This window comes from Microcaecilia unicolor, chromosome 3 (assembly GCF_901765095.1).
Source record: "Microcaecilia unicolor chromosome 3, aMicUni1.1, whole genome shotgun sequence".
NCBI classification, from domain to species: domain Eukaryota; kingdom Metazoa; phylum Chordata; class Amphibia; order Gymnophiona; family Siphonopidae; genus Microcaecilia; species Microcaecilia unicolor.
The window spans coordinates 298,015,857-298,042,726 of record NC_044033.1 but is presented as its reverse complement, the minus strand read 5'-3'; the positions used below and the strand labels follow the sequence as shown (position 1 = coordinate 298,042,726).

The following is a 26,870-nucleotide window of genomic DNA, read 5'->3' as shown; positions in this document are numbered from 1 at the left end:
GCCCTTCTTTATTGCGGTCAGACTCCAAATATAATGCTTCCATACTTTCTAGTTCTCACATCTAGTACCTGAAAGCACTGCTCCCATGCTCTTCCTCAAACCAGACTGCCCGAAGCCAGGCTCCATATGACCATTCCATGCTTTTTGAATGCACCAATCCCATTATTCTATCAGGGGAGGCGGACTGTGGCTAAATTGTCTTTCACTCTCCCAGGAGCTTGAGCCCATTCCTGTTCGTTCCAGTGTTTGCAGTCCAACTCGAGCAGCTGCATGCATGCTTCTTATGAGACAGTTGAAAGCGGATCAGTGAGGAGGAGGAATGCGAGGAACAGAATTTCTAACTCTCTCACCCTTATCCTGATGCTACCTGGCACACTTCTCCCAAGTAATCATTGCACTCCTTGTAGCTGTGAGCATCAAATCGTGCATCCTGCAACTTCACCATGTTTAAATAGTAGCATTAAAACATTAGCAGTTACACCTATAGCACATTTACATGTATAAATTGCTATTTATGCATGTATAAGCCACACAGACTTTGTAAAGATTTCCAGAATAAGCAAGGATTCCACCCTCAGTTCACTCTATCCCCAGGTCATGACTGTTGGCAACTGGAAGGGTTTGACTTGAGGTAGACGGTTCCACACAATGCCCTGCTCCTTGCAAAATTCCTCCAAGAATCCATTTACCACTTCTAATGAGCTAGATGGATCTCTAGCTGACCCCTTACTGAGTTTTTTAGTGTACATCCTCACAAAGCATCTGAGTCAAAAATGTCAGCACCACGGAGTGAATGTTAAGTTGCTGTTTATTGGAAATACCCCACAAAGTGAAAATGCTTCAAACATGAGCACAAAGAACAAGCAACAGGATCCATTCATCACAATGCAATAACTTCTGCTTTAAGTACATTAGGGAAAAACTACAGGCATGCTTAGAATTACAAACACAACATACACACCAATTCATCGTCAACATATCCTGAGCAAAGACTTCTAATTTTTTTACTGTACCAAATTTAAACATTGCTCAATATGCAACTCAATATCCAGGGAAAATTTGTGTTTTTCAGCACTGAAGAGACAGAAATGTTTCTTCATATGGAAGTATTCAGTTGGTTGTTCTGTGGTACTTTACACATTGAGCATTCAAGGGGCACAAAGGCAAGTAAGAAAAAGTTCTTCATGAAAGGACATCGGTAGCCTAACTGTTCGATCATTGATGAAACCTACAGAAAGCAATCAAGCGTGAACAGTGGTAGTCAAAATTGGGCTTCCTAAGGAGTATCTCATGTTCTGGATTTGTGAGTGAAACATCTTAGCAAGTCAGGTGTTTAAAGACTTAACTAGTCTAGCTTTAGCCTATTGATAGCCTATTGTTTCCAGTGCTAAATGTACAAATACGGGGAGGGAGTAAAAAGTGTAAATGGAAAAGCATGACGCAAATATCCAGGTTTGCAAATGAGTTGCTCCCATTTTATGTTTGCAAATAAAGATCCTTAGTAAAGTTGTCCCTAAGTATAATGTCAATAACACAGTTACTACCTACTGACAGCAACAGCAGAAAGAAAGTACACATACTTGGCACTTAGAATGATGGAGCCAAAGTTGTAGAAGACCACATCAGTCCAGGACCTGAAAGTAACACCTTAGAAGAGGGAAATGGTGACTATTGTTTAAAAATGTACAAACTTTCTTCACTATCATTTCAAATTAATGTAAAGGCCATCAAAACTCAAAGTACGAACAGATGTCAATATGGTAAGGCATTGCTTGAAAGAGCTAGAAGTTAAGATATTGTTCGTATGATGTAGACCATAAGGAGATAGATGAGAAGTGCTGCTCCTGTCAACAGGTGGTCAAACATTTCTTCAAAACAAGACGTGAAGACTCAGACATTTGGTTTAATATATTTCTTGCTTGAAGAACTTGAAGATGTTGTTGATACGATTGCCACTCCAGAACTTCTACCTCCTCCACCTCCTCTACTTGAAGAACTGAAACTGCTTCCTCCAGAAACGAATCCACCTCCGCTTCCAGCGCCGAATCCACCACCTCCACCAGTGCCATATCCACCGCCAACACCTCCGCCTAATCCACCTCCACCACCAGCCATGTATCCACCTGCACCACCGCCAACACCGAATCCACCTCCACCACCAGCGCCGAATCCGCCTGCGCCACCAGCGCCGAATCCACCTGCGCCACCAGCGCCGAATCCGCCTGCGCCACCAGAGCTAACTGAAGTCTGGCTACTGACCACAGCTGAAAGAGAAAATATACAGTAATGTTTATTCCAACACAAATACTTGGCTTGACTTCAAAAGTTTTTTTATTGCTTTAAAGGACATGATGAAACAGTCTGGATACTTACAAATGCTAACTTCATTGGTAATCTCTCCAGCCATCCTGTAAAAGGAAAATAAATAGTGTAGGTAAATTAGAATATGGGTGTAGTTGCTGAGGTTAGGGACCGAAATAAGCTCTTCATGGTCATTGAATTTTGCCTTGTTGAAAAAGTTTCAATGTGAGAAATTAATGATTGTCTTGTAATTATTTTGATACTGCCAAAGTAAAAATATCAAAAATGACTTGAGCTACAAAAAAAAGAACCCTCAAGCCTGTTTCAAACAGAAACTCCCCCTGATAAGTGAGTGTGGGTTCTTTATTCTCTGTGGACATTGTATTTACCTTGAAGCAGCTGCAATAGTCTACTCAGGATTTTCAAAATGAAATCCTCAAGCATATTTGCCATTCCCCTGACCTAACCATGTTTACAGTCATTAAGTGGTCACTATTCAAGTTGTGTATTTATGTGAACATGTCACCTGCTTAAAATATTTTCTCTCTTGCCCCCTTAGAGGGGAATTCATTTATCAGGGCACCTCCAGTGAGGTCCCCAGAGAGTGCATACTTGGAGCCTATTCTATAAAGAAAGTAGATGCCTATTTTCCTATACAGAATATTAGCATAACCAGGAAGATATGTGCCTATAACTTAGGCAAGAGAACTTACGCCAGCCGTACACTGGTGTAAATTCTGCAACCTAAGGGGCCCTTTTACTAAGCTGCGGTAAAAGGGGACTTGCACTAGCGTGAACTTGTGTTATTGATGCACGCTGAGGCCTCATTTTACTGCAGCGGGTAAAAGGCTGTTCATTTTTAATGAAAAGAAATGGCCATGCGGTAAGTATGAACCACTTACCGAATGGCTCTTTCTGTGGGGAACATTTACCGCCACCCATTGAGATGGCTATAGGAGCTCCTGGGCTAACCCGGCAGTAACTGGGTGGTATTCAGTGCTGCCTGATTACCACCAGTTAAGTTCCGGCTCTACAAAAATCTAAAATATTTCTGTAGTGCTGGAAATGGTGTGCGCTGAGGGTGGGAAATACCACCAGACTCCTGCAGTAGCTCAGCGGTAGTTCCGTACTGGCATGAGCAAGCCCACTGCTGCATACTAACCCTTTAGTAAAAGGGCCCCTAAATACCAGAGATATGCATGGAGTTTGTAGTTGTGAGGGGTCTATAGAACACTGCCCTTCTCCCTTAAGAAAAGTCTCTCTAATAGCCTGGGCTACCTTAATAACTGTTCTTCCAATAGCCTGGATCACCTTAAGAACACCAGACCCACCCCAGAAGGAGATGAGCTGGGAGGGGCGGAACTCACACCGGGGGGGGGGGGGGGGGGGGGGGGGAGTACAAAAGACAGGGTCCGGCAGAAGTTAAAGAAACCCAGGGAGGAAAGATGTGAGTTCTCATAGTGCTGCTGAAGCATCCATTTCATAACTGGACCTGGCTGAGGTAAGCCACTGTACTTTTTAAAATTGAGTTCTGCAAGTTTATTTTGCAGTCTGGCAGGAGCCAGACCTGGACCTCGGGGAGGTACCTGAGAACTTGATGGCTGTGTTTGAGGTGTGACAATCTCAGCAGCCGTAGACTGTGTTTGGCCTGCATCCGGAGGCCTGCCTAAGACTCTGTTGCTGGAGTGTAGAGGGGTTCCCACCCTATGTCTTGGGCCCCGTGAAGTAACAGGCCCGAGAACCTCTTTAATAAATACTTAAGTTTGTGTTTCATCCTTTTGTCTGGCTATATTTTTTCACCGGTCACAGTAGTATTCTATAAATTATGGACGGGATTCAGTAAATAGCACCCAGCGCTATTTTATAAAGGCAGCTCCTGGAAAGTGCTCTTTATAGAGTAGCATTGGTCACCGATTTTCACGCTGCACTTTGGGCGTGTGTATTTACATTAAATGAAACCAGGTGAACATCCTGGCACAAGAGTGGGCGCTCATACACAGTATTCTATAATACTGCGCACAAATTTACAGAATGTCATTGACCCGCCCATGCCCCTCCCATGGGAACACCCCCTTTGCAGCTGCACATGGACACACTTAAGCGCTTTCCTATAACTGGATGCATAAGTGTATTTTCGCATTGATCTGCCATTTCAGCCCCATTTCGGTACCGTGCATCTGTTAGAGTGCATGCCCGTGCTGAAAGTTGGGTGCAGCATGAATGCCTAATTTTAGGTGCCATTTATAGAATTTCCCGGTATGTGTGTACATGTGCACCCCGCCCACACTCTACCAGACTCCGTCCATGTGTACACCCATCTGCAAACTACATGCTATTGGAGATATGCGCATAGTTGCAGAATCACTTAGGTAGGGATGCGCCGTCTAACTTTTGGCATCCATATTATAGAATTTCCCATATATGCACTGAGATATCCCACAGTAAGTTCCCAATGTGTGTGTGCAAACCACACACTAAACATTTTTAATTTTTATGGGAGGGGGCATGTCTCAGGGGTGGAGAGTGGACATTTCTGCATTAATCAATTAGGACATCTACATTGCCATGCACTAACTGATGAGCACATGACAGGGCCGCCGAGAAGGGGGGCAGGGAGGACAAAATTCCCAGGGCCCGGCCTCCAAGGGAGGGGGACAGCAACGGCAAGCTTCTTCCGGGTCTGTCTCTCTCCTGCTCCTGCATGTTGGTTGGGACCCAGATGATAACCTGGGTGGCCTAGGATATCGCATTAATTCTATCATTACTACTACTACTACTACTATTTAGCATTTCTATAGCGCTACAAGGCGTATGCAGCGCTGCACAAACATAGAAGAAAGACAGTCCCTGCTCAAAGAGCTTACAATCTAATAGACAAAAAATAAATAAAGTAAGCAAATCAAGTCAATTAATGTGAACGGGAAGGAAGAGAGGAGGGTAGGTGAAGGCGAGTGGTTACAAGTGGTTACGAGTCAAAACCAATGTTAAAGAGGTGGGCTTTCAGTCTAGATTTAAAGGTGGCCAAGGATGGGGCAAGACGTAGGGGCTGAGGAAGTTTATTCCAGGCGTAGGGTGCAGCGAGACAGAAGGCGCGAAGTCTGGAGTTGGCAGTAGTGGAGAAGGGAACAGATAAGAAGGATTTATCCATGGAGCGGAGTCCCAGCACACAAGAGCAGTCAGACACAGAAGGTAAGAGAGCGGGCGACCCGAATGTGTATGTGGGGGGGGGGGGGGGGGAAGTGGTGCTGCAGCAGCCCAGGTAGGGGGGTGGCAGTCTTGCCCCCTGCTCAGCTGTATCGCTTAGCAGTCCTGTCTCATCAACCCTTACCATCTACAAAATAGGTGGCGGTAAAAGGTCACATACTAATGTTTGGTAAAGGCCGTGTGCTAATAACAACATCAGCGCATAGTCGTTAATTTGGGAAAATCAGTCATTTTCCGGCAGCGTTAAAAGACAACGAGGAAAGACCCACCTAAGGGCATACTAAGGTCAGTTTTTATCACAACTTTGTAAAAGGATTCCTTAGGGTTCCCTTCAGTCATATATATTCAATCTAAAAAAAATCGTTTGGTAAGCCTTTCTCTTATCAGGTGGCCTTAGAGTGGAATAGCTTACCTATTGATATAAAGAGAATTAATTATTATTCTTATGTTTTACATTATTGCTTTCTTAACACTGCTTTATTTAAGCAATTGTTTTTACAGGTTCTGTATATTCGTCTTCTTGTCTTTTTTTACTTTTAAAGCTTATGATTATATTGCTACTTTTAATTATTATGATGATCTGATCATTAGTAAACTGTTCATTAATATTTGATTTATAGCATTTTTGTTATTTATCAGTTATTCATTTATATTTGCTTTTTGTATTTTTGTTATTGATTTTTATCTGCTGTGGACTATGTGGGATAAGGTGGGCTATCAATCCCTGAGCACAGGTACAAATCAAAGTAGGGTATACACAAAAAGTAGCACATATGAGTTGTCTTGTAGGGCAGACTGGATGGACCGTGCAGGTCTTTTTCTGCCATCATCTACTATGTTACTATGTTACGTATTAAACTAAATTAAGTTAAAAGATGGTAAATATGCATGGGCACTTTGGAAATGGGTATAAATGATGCGCATATATTATTGCACATATTAGGGGTCTATTATAAAATTATTCTCTAAATACATATTCATTAGGGATACACTAGAAACTAGAGCTGGTGGTTAGGGGATGAAAAGATAGTTGAGAGCCAGCAAAGTCATGATAGGAGCTCAGAAAACGTGGGCACCAAGCTGTGAATTGTGGCTGCTCCTCAGTGTTGAACTGTTGCTTCTCATTTTCATTTCATTCAGTACTCCAGCAGGAAATTGCAACAAGCATAATAATTGTTATGTATCGTTTCCTAAAACATTGAAACCCAGTTAAATGTGATCATTTGCTCACATTTAGTTGATCTCTGTTGATATTACTGATAACGTGTGATGGAATTTGCTCAAATTTTGTTGAAATTATATTTCACATGTAGAGCTACACCAACCTGCTTTCCTCTCCTTCCAGCAGGGTCCTGTAGGTGGCAATCTCAATGTCCAAGGAAAGCTTGACATTCATCAGGTCCTGGTATTCCTTCAGTTGACGAGCCATTTCTTCCTTGGCCTTCTGTAGGGCAGCCTCCAGTTCGGCCAATTTTTGTCTGGCATCGTTCAACGCTCGCTCACCACGCTCTTCAGCCTCAGCGATGGCACCCTGTAGTTTGGCGATCTATAAAAACAAATGCAAAGAGTCTAGCTGGTTCTCTGTTTCTGTCTTTTAGGCATGAGCAGTTATGCCAGCTGTAGAACTGGTGTAAATTCTTCTGCATTGATTCTACAGATAAACACACAACTTACAGTATTATGTAAGTTATGCATGTAGCAGTGCACCCAACCCATACTCCACCTAGACTCCACCTGTGTGTATACACTCCTTCAAACTATGTACCATTACATTTAGGTGCTGTCTTATAGAATTGCATGTAACTGTAATATTGGCTTATATCCCCCTGATATTCAAAACCATTTAACTGGACATGAATGGCACCCGGCCGGTTAAATGGCACTTAAGCAGCTATCCAGTGATATTCAATGAGGGATAGCCGGTTATACCTCGCTGAATATCCCTAGATAGTGCCTAGGAGATAACTGACTATATTGCGTGGTATAGTCAGTTATTCCCAAATATTCAATTCACTTCCGGCTATTGTAAGTGGCCACATTGGGCCGCTTAAACAGCTGGTATACCTTTAGCTGGTTTAAATTTAGCTGGCTATCTTCAATACTGACTTAACTGGTTAACTTTAAACCGGCTTAAAAATAAATCGGATATTCAGTGGTGGTCACTGGTAACGGCCCGATATTGAATATCCGGGCTAACTGCCAACCATGGGAATTAGCTGGGATCCGTCCCATGGTCTGAATATCAGCCCCTATAGCTTATGTGCATACATAGTAGCACAGTAAATGTCGGCAGAGAAAGACCTGCATGGCCCATCCAGTCTGCCCCTCAGGGTGGCCAGAGTTGAATCTGGCACTCAGTACAGGTTCTATTTCTTCATGGTTAAACACTGGTATACTTAACTTCTGTCTCTCCCTGCTAATTTTAGGGCACAGGCCATAGAAGACTGCATGGCACAGGTCCTACTTCCCAACTATTGGAGTTGCAGTTGTTCACTCCAGCCTCTTGAATAGCATGCCAGTATTCTGGTTATTTAAATGAATTCTTTGGGGCTGATATTCAGACCGCGGGACGGATCCCAGCTAATTCCCAGCTAATTCCCAGCCAGTGGCGTAGCCAGACCTGAGATTTTGGGTGGGCCCAGAGCTAATATGGGTGGGCACGCACTGTCTATATAAGTATGAGTAGTGTCTCTTGGGATCCTACAAAATAATGCCTAAGAATTCACTTGATGATGGATTTCTAAGTAGTCTGCCCAACAGCTGCCCAGCATCAGTATAACCACATACATACTTAATGGAAAAATTAATATTTTTAAATATAATTACATTATCCCACAATCTCTCCACTGCAAAATGCTATACACAAACTTGTGCAAAAACACACTCATATCTTTAAAACCATAACAGCACTAATTCCAAGGACAAGATGAGCTACAACCTTATGCTTGAAAAGGCAGAACTGTAATTACACTAGGCTCTAAAACACCAATACACTACCTCGTGAAAAAAAGCAAAACAAAAAGGGCTGCGAATACTACATGCTAGCAGAATACTGCACCTTGATCACACTTGAAAAACACATGACACAACAGACATGACACAAGGAACTAGAAATCAAAAAATATGAAGGCAAAATACTGAACTGGAAAGTTAACTCAAGAAGTCAGACTCAGCATGCAGCAATACCAGAAAAATTTAAACTTACATGCAACATATCACAGATGCACATTTCCAAAAGATGACATATTCAAATTAATAAATTCTGAATAAAATACTTTTTTCTACCTTTGTTGTCTGATCTATTCGCTTTGGTCCCAGTGTCTTCTGTTTTACGCAGTGTCTTCTTTCCATTTGATATTTTTTCACTCACCATCCTCCTGTGTCCTTATGCATCCTGTCTACCATCTGTAGCCCTGCCCCTATCCTTCCTCGAGTTTCAGTATCTGCCCTCAACATGTTCCAAACCAGCCCTTAAACTCAGCAGTTTCCCCTCCATCCATATCCAGCATTTCTCCTCACTCCCCTCCATCCATGTGCATCTACTTCCACTGTCTTCTCTCCCCTCCATCCATGTCCATAATTTCTCCTCTCTCCCTTCCCCTCCATCCATGTGCATCTCCTTCCTTTGTCTTTCCTTACCTCCATCCTTGTCCAACATTTCTCCTCTCTTCCCTGCCCTCCACTCCATCCATGTCCAGCATTTCTATCTCTTCCATCCCCTCTATCCATGTGCACCTCCTTCCTGACTTCTCTCCCCTCCCTCCATTCATTCGTCAAGCAACGCTCCATTCTCCCCTATCTAGCAAATGTCCTCTGTCCCCTGCCCCCTCCATTCATCCATCCATGTTCAGCAATTCTCCTGTCTCCCCTGACCCCCCTCCATCCATCCATGTCCAGCAATTCTCCTCTTTCCCCTGCCCTCCGCTCCGTCCAGCAACTCTCCATTCTCCCCCGCCCTCTCCTCCATCCATCTCCAGCAAATTTCCTCTCTCCCCTTTCCCCTCCATCCATCCCTGTTGTCCAGCAATTCTCCTCTCTCCCCTGCCCATCCTGTTTCTGTCCATCCCCTTCCCCCTTCTATCCAGCATCTCCCCCCTCCCCCTTCACAGCATCTCCCAGCCAACTTCCGTTCCATTCTACTCCCGAAGTCGCAGCGACGAATGGGCAGGCAGCGCTGCAGTAGTAAAAGCAACAAGTCGACTGGTTCGACTCTCCATCCTTCAATTCCCTCCCTCTGCGTCCCGCCTTCCTCTGACGTCATTTCCTTTTGGGCGACACGCAGAGGGAGGGAAGTGAAGGACGGAGAGTCGAACCAGTCTCCTTGTTGCTTTTACTACCGCAGCGCTGCCTGCCCTTTTGTCGTTGCGACTTCGGGTAAAAGTCGCCGTTCCAGTCGTCGTCGTTTGGGCGGGCCTCAGCCAAGATTCCACCCAGGCCCACCCGTAGCTACGCCCCTGAGCCCAGCTATCTCCTGCGGTTGACAATGGACCCAGAAATTCAATGCTGGGCTGTATCCAGCGACTGGCACTTAATTTCTGGGGGGTTTCTTGGCTAAGTTATAGTGACCAAAGATGGACCTGCTATTTATGCAGGTCTATCTCGCCGCTAAACTTAGCCGGTCAGCCAATAAATATTGATGCTAACTAGCTATGTCATGCGGCTTAGCCAGTGACTGGGCTAGCCACTAAATGCTAGTATTCACCCAAGATAGCCAGCTATCTCATGCTGAATAGGAGTACTTAGCTGACTTGAGGAGTAGCCTAGTGATTAGTGCAGTGGATTTTGATCCTGCAGAACTGGGTTTGATTCCCACTGCAGCTTTTTTTTGACTCTGTGCACATCACTTAATGCTCCATTCCCCCAGGTGCAAAATAAGTACTTGTATATAATAGGTAAACTGCTTTGATTATAACCACAGAACGGTGGTATATCATCCCTTTCCTTTAAGATTATTTAACAGTCCAGGAGCAGTTCCTGGCCAGTTAAATAGCATTATAGCATTGAATATCGGGCAGTAGGTGTCTGAATGTAGGTGTTATCTTAATAGAATTGCATGCTATGCTCACAGTGCAGCATTCTACTCATACCTGCTTTTTCGCACTTTCTATTTCAGCCTTCATTCTCTGCATCTGGCGATTCAGGTCAGAAATCTCAGTCTTGGAGTTCCTCAAGGTGTCCCCATGTTGGCCGGCAGCCTGCTGGAGCTGTTGGAACTGTAATTATCACAACACAAGTAAACTCAAAAAGTCACCAAGGCACATAAAGACCAATTTTCATAGCTTGCTTCAGTAGAAGGAGTGATGCCCAAGTCTGGATGAGCAAAATTTCCCCAGTAATTTCCCCTTGCTGAACGTAGAGCCTTTTGTACAACATGTGGAAGAATACAAGAAATACACATATAGGGCCTGATTTCATTACAGGAAATCTATATCTTAGTCCATAAAGGTGTCTATTATGTAAAGACAACATAAATGACCAAATCCAGCCCCAATATTGTGCAAAGTGATGTACACATCTACGCCTGCTTCAAAGCAGGGGTAAATGTGTGTGTGTGCACTCCTCATGTGTGCATGTATTTTATACATTACAACTTTATCCCGCCTCCATCCAAACTATGCCCCCCAGGAATGCCTGCACATGACACACAAATAAGTACACGCTGTCTTGTCAGAGTACATACTTATATGCATGTATATCTCAGGTCAATTTCATAAAAGGCCTTTTCCATATTTAAAACAGGCTGTGTTTGAGGAACATCCTTTTTAACATTACCCTCCATGTGTGAAACAGTATCACATTAAAAAAATGATATTGCTCGAGGTTTTGAACATGTAATTGCTGGTACTTAGAATCAAACAACAAGGAGTGGAAACTGGATCAGGCTCTTCAAGAACAGACTCAGGACGTCGGAATGGAAATATGGATGTTTAATTAAGCTGACTCGACATGGAACCATGTTTCGGCACATGCATGCCTGCCTCAGGAGTCTTGATACGTATATCTGATAATCACATTTATCATTGATGATGCTTCTGGAGAAAAGAGCATGAGCTGGTCTTTAGAAAGACCGTTGGTAAAAGAAATAATCGATAAGTAGCATGTGAAATGTCAATATTGATAATTTCTTTTACTAACTAGCTATATATGCAAGCGCTGTGGAACCCTGCACATAATTTTAACTGAATTGAGGGAGGCAGTTTTCGGTGAGCCACATTACCTAGGTGAATCATTATTTTCCCAGTCAAAAGTCATTGAAAATTGTTCTTACTGGGAGTAATATTAAATCTGTGGTGGTCAGCCGGTCGGCAGTTTCTTTAAACTCTGGCTGCCATGTGTTTTACGATACCTGGGTATTCAGTGCTGAATATCCAGGTACACAGAAGCCACTGGAAGTGCTGGTCCTTGGATAACTATTTGGGGAGGTTAGAACAGCTATTTATCTGTCCCATCTTGCCTGAATACCAGCATTTTCTAAAGAACTTCCAGCTCCGCTCCAGGACTGCAACAGCACTAACTGGATAAAACCGAGGCAGTCAGACATGATAGTCAATGTTATTAGGAAAGGAATTCTGTAAATTATGCTCAAAATTCTACATCCCAAAAAATGTGACTCTATAAAGGGGACGCATGCTTTATGGGATCTCACTTAGATGAAGGTCCATGCCTAACTATTGTGCCTGGGGCTATGCCTTTTAAAAGCAGGTGTAAATGCCGGCGCCTATCTTAAGCGTTGATTGACCTAATTCTATAATTCTGCACTCAAGTTTTGGGAATGGTGGTGGACTTTGGAACTGAGGAACTGAGTTCAATTCCCGGCACAGGCAGCTCCTTGTGACTCTGGGCAAGTCACTTAACCCTCCATTGCCTGCCGCATTGAGCCTGCCATGAGTGGGAAAAAGTGCGGGGTACAAATGTAACAAAAAAAAAAAAACATGCCCCCCGATCATGTCCCCTTGCAGATACGCACTATAAAAGTTGTATGTGGATCTTTATAGATTAGCACGCAGCAAGATGTACGTACAACTGCCAATGAAACCAATTAATTGCAATCATCGGTGCCCTAAAGTCAGCATGCAACTTTCAGCACCATATATGGAATCTGGGGGTAAATGGATTAGTGCTGCCTGGGCCTGGTGAGTATAGTCAAGCCTACCTTCTTACTTGATCATCACTAACCTTGGTTTCAAAAACACCCTCGGCTTCAGCTTTGCTCCTGGCGGCAATATCCTCATACTGAGCTTTCACTTCAGCAATGAGACCACTCAGGTCCAGGTCTCGGTTATTGTCCATAGACAGGATGACGGAGGTGTCTGAGAGCTGTCCTTGGACCTCCTGCAGCTCCTGTAAATTATACATACATCAGTTAACAGCGCTTTATGTGTAAAAGTGTTTTTCTAATACGCTGCTTTCAGTAAAAATGAAAGGCTACACCCCCTAAAAACTAGGAAAAAAGAGAATTTGTAATTTTTCACTTTTGCTTGTAATCTGTTTGTCTTGTTTTTACCTCTGCCTTTCTGATCTTTATATGATGGAGTTCCTTTCTCCTTTTTAAAATGTTTTATTTGCTTTGTAATCTACAATGCTATCCAGTGTGAAGAAAGATGGAATATTAAATCCAATTAACTATAACTGTATTCAAACTTTAGTTCACTTTAAAGCCAAATGAGGTACTGCTTTCTGTTCACTTTTTTGTGGATATGTATCTGCTTCACAAAGTCACTCAGGTTGATATTCAGTGGCACTCACCCAGGTAGGGGCAGCTCGTTCCCACATAAGTGCCTCTTAGTGGGGCCAGCCATTGATTTTCACCGGCATTACTGACTGCCCAGCACTATCTGGATTGTACTGGAGTGGTATGGGGTGGAGCCAAGACGGAGCCAGAAGTTACCTGGGTACCACTGATGTTAAGTGCCAGTATCTGAACAAGGTAGGGCAGCTATTTTCCTAACTTGTCCAGAAAGTTATCTGGGTACCAGTAATGAACACTGGCAGTCCAAAAAAACAGCAGCGGTGGTCCAAGGAAGGAAGAAGAAAAACCAAGGGTTCACATAACCTTATAGGGCCCTGTTTACTAAGGTGCACTAGCATTTTTAGCATGTGCTAACCGTGTAGACGCCCATAGGAATATTTTAGGCATCTATATGGTTAGCATGCGCTAATGTTTAGTGTGTGCTAAAAATGCTAGCGAGCTTCTAGCGTAACTTAGAAAACAGGGCCCTTAGTGAAGAATGACCCTACTCGGCCACATTTCGGGTCTTGCTTCAATAAAAGTTTATATGAACCCTTGGTTTTTCTTCTTCCTTCCTTGGGCCACTGCAGCTGGGGTTTTTTGGACCTTTTCTTGTCTCTGCGGAGGTTTTTCTTTTTTTCTTTCATGAACATCAATAGGACCTGGATAACTTCCAGCAACTGTTTTATACTTGGATATTCAGTTTTAATATCCAGATGTGGCCCATTTTAAACAACGCATCAGTGTTTTGAAGCAACACTGACTGCGGAGTATAAATACTGGGGCACTGTATTCAAGGCTCTCTTCTGCTGGATATTGAAGTGCTGTAACAGTCATTCTGCTGCATGACATTGAGTTGTTTAGCAAGCCTTTTGTAGACGTAAATGCACATGTCATCATTTTCTCCTCAATCTCTTTTGAGTATATTGAATTTTTTTCAAACTTTGCTTTCCTTCCTTGAAAAGAAAAAGCACATTTCTCTTTGGATTAACACAGTGGAAAAGGCCATTACCGCATCATATAGGGCTCTAAGGAAGTTGATCTCGTCAGTCAAAGTATCCACCCTCACCTCCAGCTCCACCTTACCCATGTAGGCGTTGTCTACGTCCTGCAAAATGGCAACATCATGACATAAGATTTAATACAAAGGCTACTACAGAAAGCAACACTGGAACAGTTTACTAGAACATCAAAATGATAATTCTATAACTGGACTACTGATAGGAACCCAGTTTATAAAGCAAAGTAAGCAGTTACATTCCTTTATAGACTATTAATCTAGCAGTTAAGATATGCGCTTATAATGTAGACGTGAGCATAAATGTGTGTGCCTATGCTCAAGAGATACATGCACAGATACATGCAATTATGTGTGTAAATTTGTGCCCCGTCCACACCCTCCTCAGACTCTAGCTACATACTACACACCATCCTCATACTACACCAGGGGTTCTCAGCCCAGTCTTCAGGACACACCCTGGATACCTACAATGAATATGCATGAGGTAGATCTGCATACAATGAAGGCAGTGCATGTAGATCTAGCTCTTGCATATTCATTGTGGATATCTTGGAAACCAGACTGGCTTTGTGTGTCCCAAGGCCTGGGATGAGAATCCCTGTACAACACAGTACCAAAAATAGTACATAGGGACATAGTTGGCATATACACCTATGTACATATATATGCTGGTATTCTAATGGTGTACATGTGTATCTGGCACCTTAATATAAGTACCTTCACCATAGAATAACCCCCTGAGGCTATCAACACACAAAAGAATCCCCAAATTGGCAAGGGTGAAGGAAAAAAGCATCGTAAACAGGACTCTTCCTTCTAGATCAAAGTCAAAGCTGAAAGTGAAGTGGCATAACTGAGGTTTAAAAAACGATGAACACATATTTATTAAAAGAAACTATGCACCACATAAAAACCCCTCTAGATGTTTACTACAGATTAGAGATTTTGAAAATGTGTCAGGTTCTGTTCTTCAACTGTTCACTTTTCCATGGCTTTGTGGGCTGTGTCTGTGTCACTTACCTTCTTGAGCACTACAAAGTCATTTTCTGCAGTTGTTCGCTTGTTGATTTCATCTTCATATCTGTTGAGTTAAAAGCAAGAGAATAACTTAAGATTGTCAGCTGAAGTAACTGGGGTAATATAAAAGAATGCACCCTGTCAGCTTCACCACATTAACGCTGAATGATCCCAGAGCAGGACAGTAAATCTGTCAAAAGACTTCCATGAGAACACTGGGACTTGTGTAGTCTTTTTAAAATTTTTCTTTTCAGCTCCTAATTTAAGATAAATTTTCAACTGGAAACTTGGCTCACAAATTTAAGGGGTCCTTTTACAAAGGTGAGGTAAAAAGTGGCCTGCAGTAGTGTAGGCGCGGGTTTTGAGCACACACAAAATTATTTTTCATCGCACCTACAAAAAAATGCCTTTTAAAAATTTTTGCCGAAAATGAGCATGCAGCAAAATCAAAATTGCCGCGCGTCCCTTTTGGGTCTCTGACCTTACCGCCAGCCATAGACCTAGCAGTAAAGAATTTGGGAGTTAAGGACCTACGTACGTCAGATGCCACTTGGCACGTGACTGCTATGCGTGTTTGAAAATAAAAATTGTTATTCAGACACACGTAGCGGACACGCACCAAAAATGAAATTACCGCAAGAACCACGTGGTAGTTGGGTGGTAAGTCCACATTGGTGCACGTTGAGCGCACGTACTGCCTTATGTGGCTTAGTAAAAGGGGTCCTAAGTGTCTAAATATAGGTGTGCCTTTATTGAATTGCTATCCACATGCATACATTTATCCACACACAAGGGAGGCATTCCTGGAAGCAGGAGTTCAAACAGGAATTTTCTAAACTATGCAGTCAGTTTGGTCAGGAAAAGTACTCTCACTAATAGCTGGTGAGGATTTCTGTGCAGACTTTTCCTGAATCATTATGAAAGGGAAATGTTTCCCTTTGAAATCTGATGTGAAGCTTGTGAGAAAAAAGTACTTGCAGGCACTACATTTAGGCCAATTTTTTGAAAGTTGCTCTCACAGAGCACCAAGAAAGGCCAAGAAGATGTCAATTCTTTTTACTTTTAATAAAGACATCATAGGCTCTAAGGGGGCTTTTACAAAGTGGTGATAAGCCCAATGTGGGCTTATCGCTTGATAAACCGGAACTACTGCCGGCCCAACGTGGCCAACAGTGGTAGTTCCGACTGGAGCGTGTGCCATATCCAGTGCTGTGGACATTTTTTTCTGTAGCATGGCACTAACCTGGCGGTAATCAGGCATCGCAGCATGCTGCCCGGTTACCGCCAGGTTTGCATGGGAGCTATTACCTCCACTTCAATGTGCGGCAATAAGTGCTCCTCCCCGCATGGCCACACGGTAAGGGTTATCTTACCACGTGGCTTTTTTTGGGGGGTGCATTTTAGCTGCTGCTGTACAAAAGGGACCTGGTGTGCAGAAAAAAGGGCCCCTGCCACTACCGCAGGGCCCTTTTTCCCACAGCTTAGTAAAAGGACCCCTGAAATTGGTATGAATGTGTGTGCGTCCTCTATAGAAGTATGAGTATATAAGTGTACAGTGCGTCTGGCCCCACGCATACAAATATATGTGATGACAAGAGTGTGTGTATTTGTACACAATGATTGTAGTAGGCAGGTTTGGTAGTGAGTTTTGGATGGAGCACTTACAGGTATGCTATAAAATTTGTGAGTACTTTATGCTCTAACAGTTACACCTGCCTACGCTTGCGTAAATGTCTGTGGTTTCATTTTAGTGGTGATTTATGCAGCTTTTCTGGGGCTATTTTATGTAGACACTGGGGCTGGGGCTGATATTCAGCTGGTGGGAGGCGGCCCGCCTAAGTGCCGCAGTCAGCGCTGACCCTGGATATTCAATGCGAAGGCCGCTTCCGTTGACCGACATTGAATATTTGGTTTCATTTGTGGCCACCAGAATTTAACCAGTTAAGCTGATATTCAGCGCTAACCGATTAAGGGGCCCTTTTACAAAGCCGCAGGAAGGCTAATGCATGGGTAGCGTGTGCCAAATTGGCACTACTGGCAAGGATAGCGCATGCACCCAGCACTAATTCTGAGTTTGGCATGTAATCGGTAATTGGCAGCACAGCCATGTTGGCATGCGCTGCATGGTTACCATGCGAGTAGCGCCTGAGCTCTTCCTGCTAATCAATGGCTGGCAGTAAGGGGTCAGGCTGTAAATAGGCACATGCTAGTTTTAATTTTTGCGCACACCCATTTCCTGGCCCATTAAAAAATGGTCTTTTTCCCAGCCATGGTAAAAGGTGGCTCAGCGTGCTCCCAAAAGCCGTGTCCACACTACCACAGACCACTTTTTACCGCAGCTTTGAAAAAGGACCCCTAAATTCCTAGCAGGTAAAGATAGGACTGCTATTTATGCGGTCCTATTTAACCGCTAAACTCAGTGCTGAATATCGGCGCTAACCAGCTGTATCACACGATATAGCTGGTTAGCCACTATCCCTTGGATTCTATATATAGCGTCAAGATTTCTGCGTGGAAATCAAAGCATATTCCATAACATGGTGCATAACCTAATTGGTTAACAAGCTAATCTGTGCCAATAATTGGATGTTAAGAACCAATTATCAGCACTAATTGGCATTAAAACGAGCGTGCCCAGCGACTGTAAACAGAGCAGGGTGCCAGGCAATGTGAGACCAACGCAGGACAAACGCTTTAGCTGGCAGTGGTTGGGGACCCCCGCCAGCCAAGGTGCCTTCGCAGTGGCGGTGAGGGGGAAAGCGGTGGCTGGGGCGGAAGCGGTGGCAAGAGGGTGGCGGTGGAGAGGCAGTAGCAGCTGCGGGGGGGGGGGGGGGGGGCGGAAGTGGCGGTGGGAGGTCAACATGTGCCCCCCACCTTGGGCTCTGACCACCCCTCCCGTCGAGGTCTGGCTACACCCCTGCTACTTGGCCTCTCTAAATTATATGCATTTGCTTATCATAGCTCCGCACTTTGCCCAAACTATGCCTCCAGTAACACCAATAAGTGGTTTATTGATACATGTGTAAGTATGCACATAGACAGCCACACAGTTTTGTGAAATGCATTTTCTGTTTATAAATTCAGCTATAAGCACAGAATAACCTTTATAAAATGATCCCCCTAGAAAGTAGAATATGTGAGCATATTGGGGTAAATTCAAGAAATGGTGCTGAACTGTAAGTGCTGGAATGATGCACTCTGAGCATGAATTTTATCATGGCAGCTCTGTGCAGACCTGCTCTCATAGAGTACTAGCATAATTCCCCATCTATGCACCATTGAAGCAGTTTAAAGTCAAATTAAAAATGTATCTCTTCAAAATTTTTGAGTGAAGTAGGTCTGATTGTTGTGATTTGGTTGGGTAACATGTAGGGGTGGAAGAGCTGTAGGAGGGTAAAGGATTGGATGTGGGTTCTGTGTATTTGAGTCTATCCTGTATTTTATGGTGTTCTTTTTGGTTTTTATTGGATTTTTTTAAATATTGTAAAGTACTCTGACTTGTATTACAAAACAGATTGGTATATGAAATGTTTTAAACTATTAAACCTAACATTAGGCATGAGTACTTATGTATAACCTACCTGCCTAACTGCAGGCACACCCCCGACATGCCCATGACACACCCCTGGCACTCCCATGCTCCTCCCATATTCATGCCCAGCTTGACATCGTGAAGTCTGTATAACTTGTACAACAAGCAAGTGCAAACATAACTGCTAACTCAAGTGTTCTGGACCCAGTCCTCGGAAAATACCTAGCCAGTCAGGTTTTCAGCATACCCACAATGAATATGCATGAGATACATTCGCATACACTACCTCATGTATGTGCAAACTATCTCATGCGGACTGAGTTGAGACCCCCTGTGCTCACTGGTGCCAATTATTAAATGAAGCTGCAAGCACAACTGACCTAATTCTGAAGTTTGAATGCAACTTTGGGTGCCCAGCTTCATAGAATTAGGGGATTTATGTGCAGAAATGGGATTTTGAAAATTACTCACCACATGTAGCAAATAGGTGCAAAAGAGAAGGGAAGCAATTTTAGATTTAGCACATGCCTTATTTTAGTTGTAGCTCAAGATGGGTTACATTCAAGTACACTAGCTATTTTCCTGTCTTCAGAGGTCTTACTGTCTAAGGGGCCCTTTTAATAAAATGCATTCAAATCTGAACTTAATGCATTTTAATATGGGATTTTCTCATGTGCTAAGCCCAGTTTTAAAGTAGAAGTTTGTAAAGGGCTTTTCTATATTTCCATTCTCAGGTGCATTTGTGCACCCTATAATCAGAGCATTAACTCTGTGTTGTGAAGTTAGCATACATTAATAATAATGAGCTTATCTACTACTACTACTACTACAAATCATTTCTATAGCGCTACCAGTCGTACGCAGTGCTTATCTGGATAATTTTTGCATGCCCGTTCCCCAACCATGACACACCCCTCAAAAATATTTTTAAAATTCACTAACACAGCGTGGGGAAACAGGGAACTTACTGCAAAATGGTTTAACACATTTTGTGATAGCCTGTTTTTGTGTGCTAACCATGTATTAAGGGTTTAACACCATTTAGTGACAGCACTTCTAAGTTTGTACCTGAGGCAATGGATAGTTAATTGATCAGCCCAAGATCACAAGAAGCTGCAGTGGGATTTGAAGGTAGATAAAAACCTATCCAGTCTGCCCATCCATACTCTCTACTATCCCTTCCTCTCCCTTAGAGACCCTACGTACTTGTTCTAAGCTTTCTTGAATTCAGATACAGTCTTCATTCCGCCACCTCCGCTAGAAGGCCATTCCACGAATTAACCACCCCAGGGCCGGTCCTAGGGTCTCTGGTGCCCCCCTGCAGACGATGAGTTGGCGCCCGCGCGCCCCCCCTCCGGCACCCACGCGCCCCCGCCCCCCCCCCCCAGCATCTCCTTTCTCTCTTCTCCCACCCTGCCCCTGTCCAGCGATTCTCCTTCGCCCAAATTGCCCCCATCCCCCGCCGCCCTTGGTGCTTTAAATCTTTAATTTACCTCCGTTCCAGCAGCTGCATCATTTGAAAGCCTTGCCCCGTCTCTAGCCTTCCCTCCCTTCGTGAGTTCGTTCTGCAGTCCCGCCCTCAAGGAAATGACATCAGAAGGTGGGACTGCGGAACGAACTCACGAAGGAAGGGAAGGCTAGAGACGGGGCAGGGCTTTCAAATGATGCGGCTGCTGGAATGGAGGTAAATTAAAAATTTAAAGCACCAAGGGCGGTGCGGTATGGCGGCGCAGTACCGCAGCAGTGCCCTTGAAGGCAGGCACCCCCCTGCGGCGCTTACCCCGCTTACTGGGTTTGACCGGCCCTGCACCACCCTTTCCATGAAGTATTATTTCCTCAGGTTAATTCTGAATCTGTTCTCTTTCTCCTTCATCCTATGCCACATCATTTCAGAGCTTCCTTTCAATTGAAAGGAATTTGCCTCCTGTGCATTTATTCTGCGTAGGTATTTAAATGTCTCTATCATATCTTCCCTCTCCCGCCTGTTTTTTAATAATATATATATATATATATATTAAGATCTTTAAGCCTGTCCCCATACAATGATGAAGACCACTGACCATTTTAGTAGTCACCCTCTGGAATGACTCCATCCTGTTTATATGTTTTGAAAGTGCAATTTCCAGAATTGTACACAATATTCTAAATGAGATCTCAACAGAGACTTATACAGAGGCATTATCACCTCCTTTTTCCTGCTGGCTATTCTTCTCCCTGTGTACCAAAGTATGCTTCTGGCTTTTGCTGTTGCCTTTTCTACCTGTTTGTTCACCTTAAGATCATCACATATAAGATATAGCGGAATTAGAAAAGGTTCCAAGAAGAGTGACCAAAATGATAAAGGGGATGGAACGCCTCCCATATGAGAAAAAGCTAAAGAGGTTAGAGCTCTTCAACTTGGAAAAGAGACGGCTGAGAAGGGATATGATTGAGGTCTACAAAATCCTGAGTGGTGTAGAATGGGTAAAAGTGAATTAATTTTTCAAAAGGTACAAAGACCAGGGAACACTCAATGAAATTACATGGAAATACTTTTCAAATAGGAGGAAATATTTTTTCACTCAAAGAATAGTTAAGCTCTGAAACTTGTTGCCGGAGGATGTGGTAGCAGTGGTTACTGTATCTGGGTTTAAAAAAGCATTGAACAAGTTCCTGAAGGAAAAGTCCATAGTCTGTTATTGAGATGGACATGGGGGAAGCCACTGCTTGCCCTGGGATTGGTAGAATGGAATGTTGCTACAAATTGGGTTTCTGCCAGGTACTTGTGACCTGGCTTGGCCACTGTTGGAAGCAGGATACTGGGCTAGAAGGACCATTGGTCTGATCCAGTATGACTATTCTTATGTTTAAATGCATGACCCTGTATTTTTTAGCATTAAATATTAGCTGCCTCATTTTTAGCCCACTGCTGTGGCCATAATGCCCCATAAAGCCACTCCTCCACATGTGAAGGGGAGCTCTTAAGGATGGGGTTATGGTACAGGAGCATCCCAAGCTGGAAACGTGCCTTGTTCAATGCGGTCCTGCCACGCCCACTCCATTTGGACCATGCAGGGGAAGCAATGGACGGGGCACAATTTTGGCACCTCTGCCTCCCTTCCACCCTGTGTTGCCATTTCACCTTCACATAGCTCACTACAGCCCTGTTAGAATGGACCGTACATTAATGTGCAAACGTTTGTATTTCCACAAGTCTACGCACAATTATATGTGGAAGAAGTAGCCACCCAAATAATGAGTACAAATGTATGTGTGCATATGTATAGATATTCTCTTATGTACAACTTCCTTAGGGGCCCTTTTACCAAGCTCTGTTGAGGCCACTTTTAGCACTGGCTGATTTTTCATTTCCTCAATTAATGACTACGTGCTGTGGCTTTTAGTAGGTGAGGCCTTACCGACACCTATTTAGTAGATGGAAAGGGCTCCTATGCCATGTGCTAATCGGTAGGCACATAGCAATGTAGCTGCAGTAACTAATTAGTGCTGGGCACGCCCACTCTCCACCCCCAAAGAACATGAGAAGTGTGCGTAGACACCTGAGCACACCCTGAGGTAGTGCATTTTCCTGCAAGGTAAGCACACGTTAGTGCTTCCTGTGGCTTAGTAAAAGGACCCACAATTTGTCACCCAGTTACAAAACATCATATAGTTGCTGTGTAGTGTATTTTTAGTTTACTTGGGTAAGAAGCATTTGTTCTTTGGTAGAATTCAGCGTACTTGTGCTTAAAGTCTTCAAGAAGGTCCTGCATGTTCTTCAGATCTCCTTCCAGTCGACCCCTCTCATTCTTCAGGGTTTCCAGTCGCCTTCTGAGGGTGCTGATAAAAGCCTCAAACATGGGGTCAATGTTGTTTCTTTTAGTACCAGTTTTTGTAGTGTGTTCACGCAAGAAGCTCCATTTGGTCTCCAGTACCTGGTTCTGTTGCTCCAAGAACCGGACCTAAAAACCCAACAGACAAAAGTTATGTCATTGTTTAATTTATTTTTTAAACTCTGAATGTGAAGGGATATTCCTTCTGAATACAGTTTTATAAATGATCTTGAGCAAAACCAAAGTTTATGATATAGATTTTAATTTTATTACAACAGAAACAAAGGCTGAAGGACACAGAATCTTCAGTGTTTATTCCTCCTGCAGTTATCAAAGGTCATACACAGGATAATGTGCTCTTTTACAATTTCTTTTTTTTTCTATTAACTTTGGAGTCATTTTACTAATGCGTGCTAATAGATTTAGGGCACGTTAGCATTTTTAGTGCAAGCTAATGATTAGCCCACGCTAAACGCTGTCACCCATAGGAACAAATAGGTTATTAGCTTGCACTAATTTTAGTGCATACTAAAAACACTAGCATGGATTAGCAAACAGAGCCCTTAGAATGTGCTAAATGTTAAGAAGTCAATAGGAATATAATGGGCATCGTATTTAACGTGCACTAAATCTGTTAGCATGCCTTAGTAAAAGGACCCCTTTATTTTTTTGTCATATCTTAACCATTTAAGTGATGACTTCTTTGGGCTCATTTGTCACACAAACAAATGCCTCATATATTTTGAAAACTACCTGTCTCATCTTTTCATCAATATACATGTACAAATGGATCATTTTTAAAGTATTTCCCTTGTGCAAAGCAACTTTAACACCTGTAAAATGGCTCTTATAAAGTTGTGTGGCTGAATACACTGGTATAATATTTGTGCCAACAAGATGGCATGTGCCCATAAACACTGCATGTGTTCCCAGAGTTTTAGTTTGGGCAAAGCTGGACAAATTTAGTTAATTTTCTCTAGATCAGCCAGAATGAGGGATATCTAAAATTAATTAGACAAATTCGTTAACGTAAGTCAACTGTTGGCCAACCAGAGAGGCCCAAGTAACTTTGGCTGATAACAACTGGCATCTCTGACAGGCCAAAGTTTAACTACAACATCAGGAATGCATCTAGCACTGTTTTTCTTTATATGGATACATTTTATGTAGACTTTGATTTATCTGGACAGAGATTTGACCCCCTCAAAACCCTTCTTTTTATAGAATCATTTGGTTCCACTCTATAGTAACCTCATATCTTCCTCTCCCATCCTTCCCACTCCCATCCTTCCCCATCTTCCCCTCTTTTCACCAATTTTTCTTCTTTCTTCCTTTCAACTTGTAAACCACTTGGATTGCCCATTGAGGCCCAATGTGGTATATCAAATTAAATAAATAAATAAGGGACTTTGCAATGATTCTTTAACTAACTACCAAAATTACCCTGACAAATTACCCTGGCAAAATTACCTTTAAATCATCACCCTAATACAGTATGACAGAGACTCAAAGACAGCTTAAGAACATAAGCCTTGCCCTGTTTGGATACACCAAAGGCCCATCAAGCTCAATATCCTGTTCCCAACAGTGGCCAATCCAGGTCACATGTACCTGGTAAGATCCCAAAGAGTAAAACAGATGTTATCCTGCTTATCCTAGAAATAAACAGTGGATTTTCCCATCTTAATAATGGCTTATAGACTTTCTTTTAGGAAATTATCCAAAACCTTTTTAAACCCTGCTAAGCTAATTGTTTTTAACACATTCTCTGCCAACAAATTCCAGATCTTAATTGCACATTGAGTGAAGAAATAGTTTCTGCAATTTGTTTTAAATTTACTACTTAGTAGCTTCATTGCATGCCTCTAGTTTTTGTATTTGTGGAAAGAGTAAACAAGCGATTCACATCTACCATTTCCACTCTACTCAGTATTTTATGAACTTCTATAATATCTCCCCTCAGAATTCTCTTCTTCAAGCTGAAGAGCTGTAGTTTCTTTAACCTTTATTCCTAAAGAAGTCATCCCATCCTTTTTATCAGTTTTGTTGCTCTTCTCTGTATCTTTTCTAATTAATCCAGAGCTTCCACAGATCTGCCAAACCTGCCATAATGGCTGAACCACAATGAAAACACCTAAGGAGAATGTGGATAAGTGACAAGAGAAGGGAATTGCCCCATTTTCTTTCAGCCAGTTGGTTTTCTAAGACAACCACTTAAAAATTATAATCAGTAAACAATTTGCTGGAATCCATTTAATTTTTCTTTTGAGGGCTATACTTCTATCATGAGGCCAACACGAAACAAGAAGAGGATGATGTTTCTCAAGTTCATAAGTCAGTTTTCAGTTGGATTACGACATCAACCCAACCCAACCCAACCAATGATTCAATTCTATATTCAGTCAACATCTTTTCTCAGGCATTCTGCATTAACCTGAGCAAGGCACTTGAAAGGAAATCACAAATATATAAGGTCAGTTCAATAAAAAATGTATCACCAACCACATTATGGTGTCCTTTGCATATTTATCTGGACTACCATCATGACTACTGGAATTAAAGTACCTGTTGAAAGTTCTGTGAAGGCATTTTGATCATGAAGAAGAGAATTTCCAATTCCACTTGAATAAAACAAATTTTACCCACGTAAATCCATCATGAGAAAACTGTCCTCCCCTGCTGAAGCTAAAAAAATAAGCAGTGCTCAACAATGAGCAAACTTTTCACTGCATTATGAGGGGGCATTTCAGAGGTTTGTTTAGGTTAGGGAAGGAAAAATAATGTGTAGATTGCATTTTCAAATCTAGACATACTTTAATCCATAAAAGCACCATTCATAAAGCTGGGTTCACTGCAAGTGCATATGAATTTTAGAACCAGTGCAAAGTGGTCTTTATCCCAATGCAGACAGTTATAAAATTGCCCCTCTGGCATATTGAGCAATCGGGCTTTGTCATTCTTGGATCTACAATTATAGGAAAGTGAAAACCAGATCTCAGGTGAACAATGATAAGGATTCATATGTATGATTTTGAAGTACTTTCACTCAATCAGAAAGCTTCCTCAGTCACCAGTTTAATAAAGAGTAACCAAACAAGCTAGAACAGCTAAAACCAACACTTACCTTGTCAATGAAGGAGGCAAATTTGTTGTTGAGGGTCTTGATCTGCTCCCTCTCCTCTTTTCGTACTTTCTGGAGCTCTGGGTCAATTTCCAAGTGTAATGGTGTCAGGAGACTTTGGTTAATGGATACGGGTTGGATTCCACCGGGAGGGCAGACAGGAAATCCAGGGCCACCTGCCATGCCCATACCTCCTGCTCCACCAGGAAAACCTGCACCACCAAATCCTCCTCCTCCTGCACCACCAAATCCTCCACCTCCTACACCACCACCAAATCCTACACCGCCTGCTCCCCCACCAAATCCTGCACCACCTGCTCCCCCACCAAATCCTGCACCTCCTGCTCCAGCACCAAAAATAATCCCACTTGCATGTCCACCACCAAAACCTCCTCCTCCTCCTCCTCCTCGAGCATAGCCTGTGCTAATGGAAATGCTCTTGGTTCCCCCTAAACTTCTGCAGCCCAGAGATCGTCCCAAACCTCCACCACTTCTTCCAACATGAGAAACAGAGGCTGAACTGAAGCTGACCCTACCTCCACCACCTCCACCACTCCTCATGCCCCCTGCGCTTCCCATGCCCCCTACAGAGACACTGCTAAAGCCTTTGCCCCCCATTGATACTCCTCCAGATGTACTGTATGATTGCTGACTGCGACGCATTGTGTTTGGCTGAAAGAAGGCAGGAAAGATGAAATGTTGCTAGCAAATCTGTGGTGCAGAGGAGAGGCTGAATCAAAATGATCCCCTCTGATATTTAGAGCCAGGCTTTCTCCTTTTATCTGTTTCAGCAGATGGGCTTGGTCATATGGGAGTGAGGAGACCAATTTAGTATAATCATTGACTTGGCAACTTTTGCATGCCTGGCAGCAACCATTCCTTTCCAACTTGTTGCATGGAGCATAATTGAAACACACCTATTAAACTGAATACATTAAAAAATTGTTGGCTTGCAGGCTCTTGTCGTATGAAACACTTTTATTTAGCTTCTAGTATACAGCAGAGTCTTAAAATATTGCACTGATAATATTCAGGTATTTGCTTTAAGTAATATTTCATTTAAGTTCCCTCTTTTCTGCTGATTGCACCACTTGAAATGAATACTTTAACTATTGCTCCACACCTACTATCCC

At 42.9% G+C, this 26,870-nt stretch overlaps 1 protein-coding gene across 1 annotated transcript; it reads right to left on the bottom strand.

Annotated features, from left to right (window-relative positions):
• Window positions 1–790: 790 nt before the first annotated feature.
• LOC115466744 (keratin, type II cytoskeletal cochleal-like) lies at window positions 791–26,500 on the bottom strand. Its single transcript, XM_030198212.1, has 9 exons — window positions 25,741–26,500; window positions 22,525–22,745; window positions 15,276–15,336; window positions 14,247–14,342; window positions 12,682–12,846; window positions 10,593–10,718; window positions 6,831–7,051; window positions 2,374–2,408; window positions 791–2,264 (listed from the first exon to the last, which is right to left on the bottom strand). The coding sequence occupies exons 1-9, from the start codon at window positions 26,398–26,400 to the stop codon at window positions 1,891–1,893; spliced, it is 1,959 nt and encodes a 652-aa protein (XP_030054072.1). The 5' UTR covers window positions 26,401–26,500; the 3' UTR covers window positions 791–1,890.
• Between the last annotated feature and the right edge of the window lie 370 nt (window positions 26,501–26,870).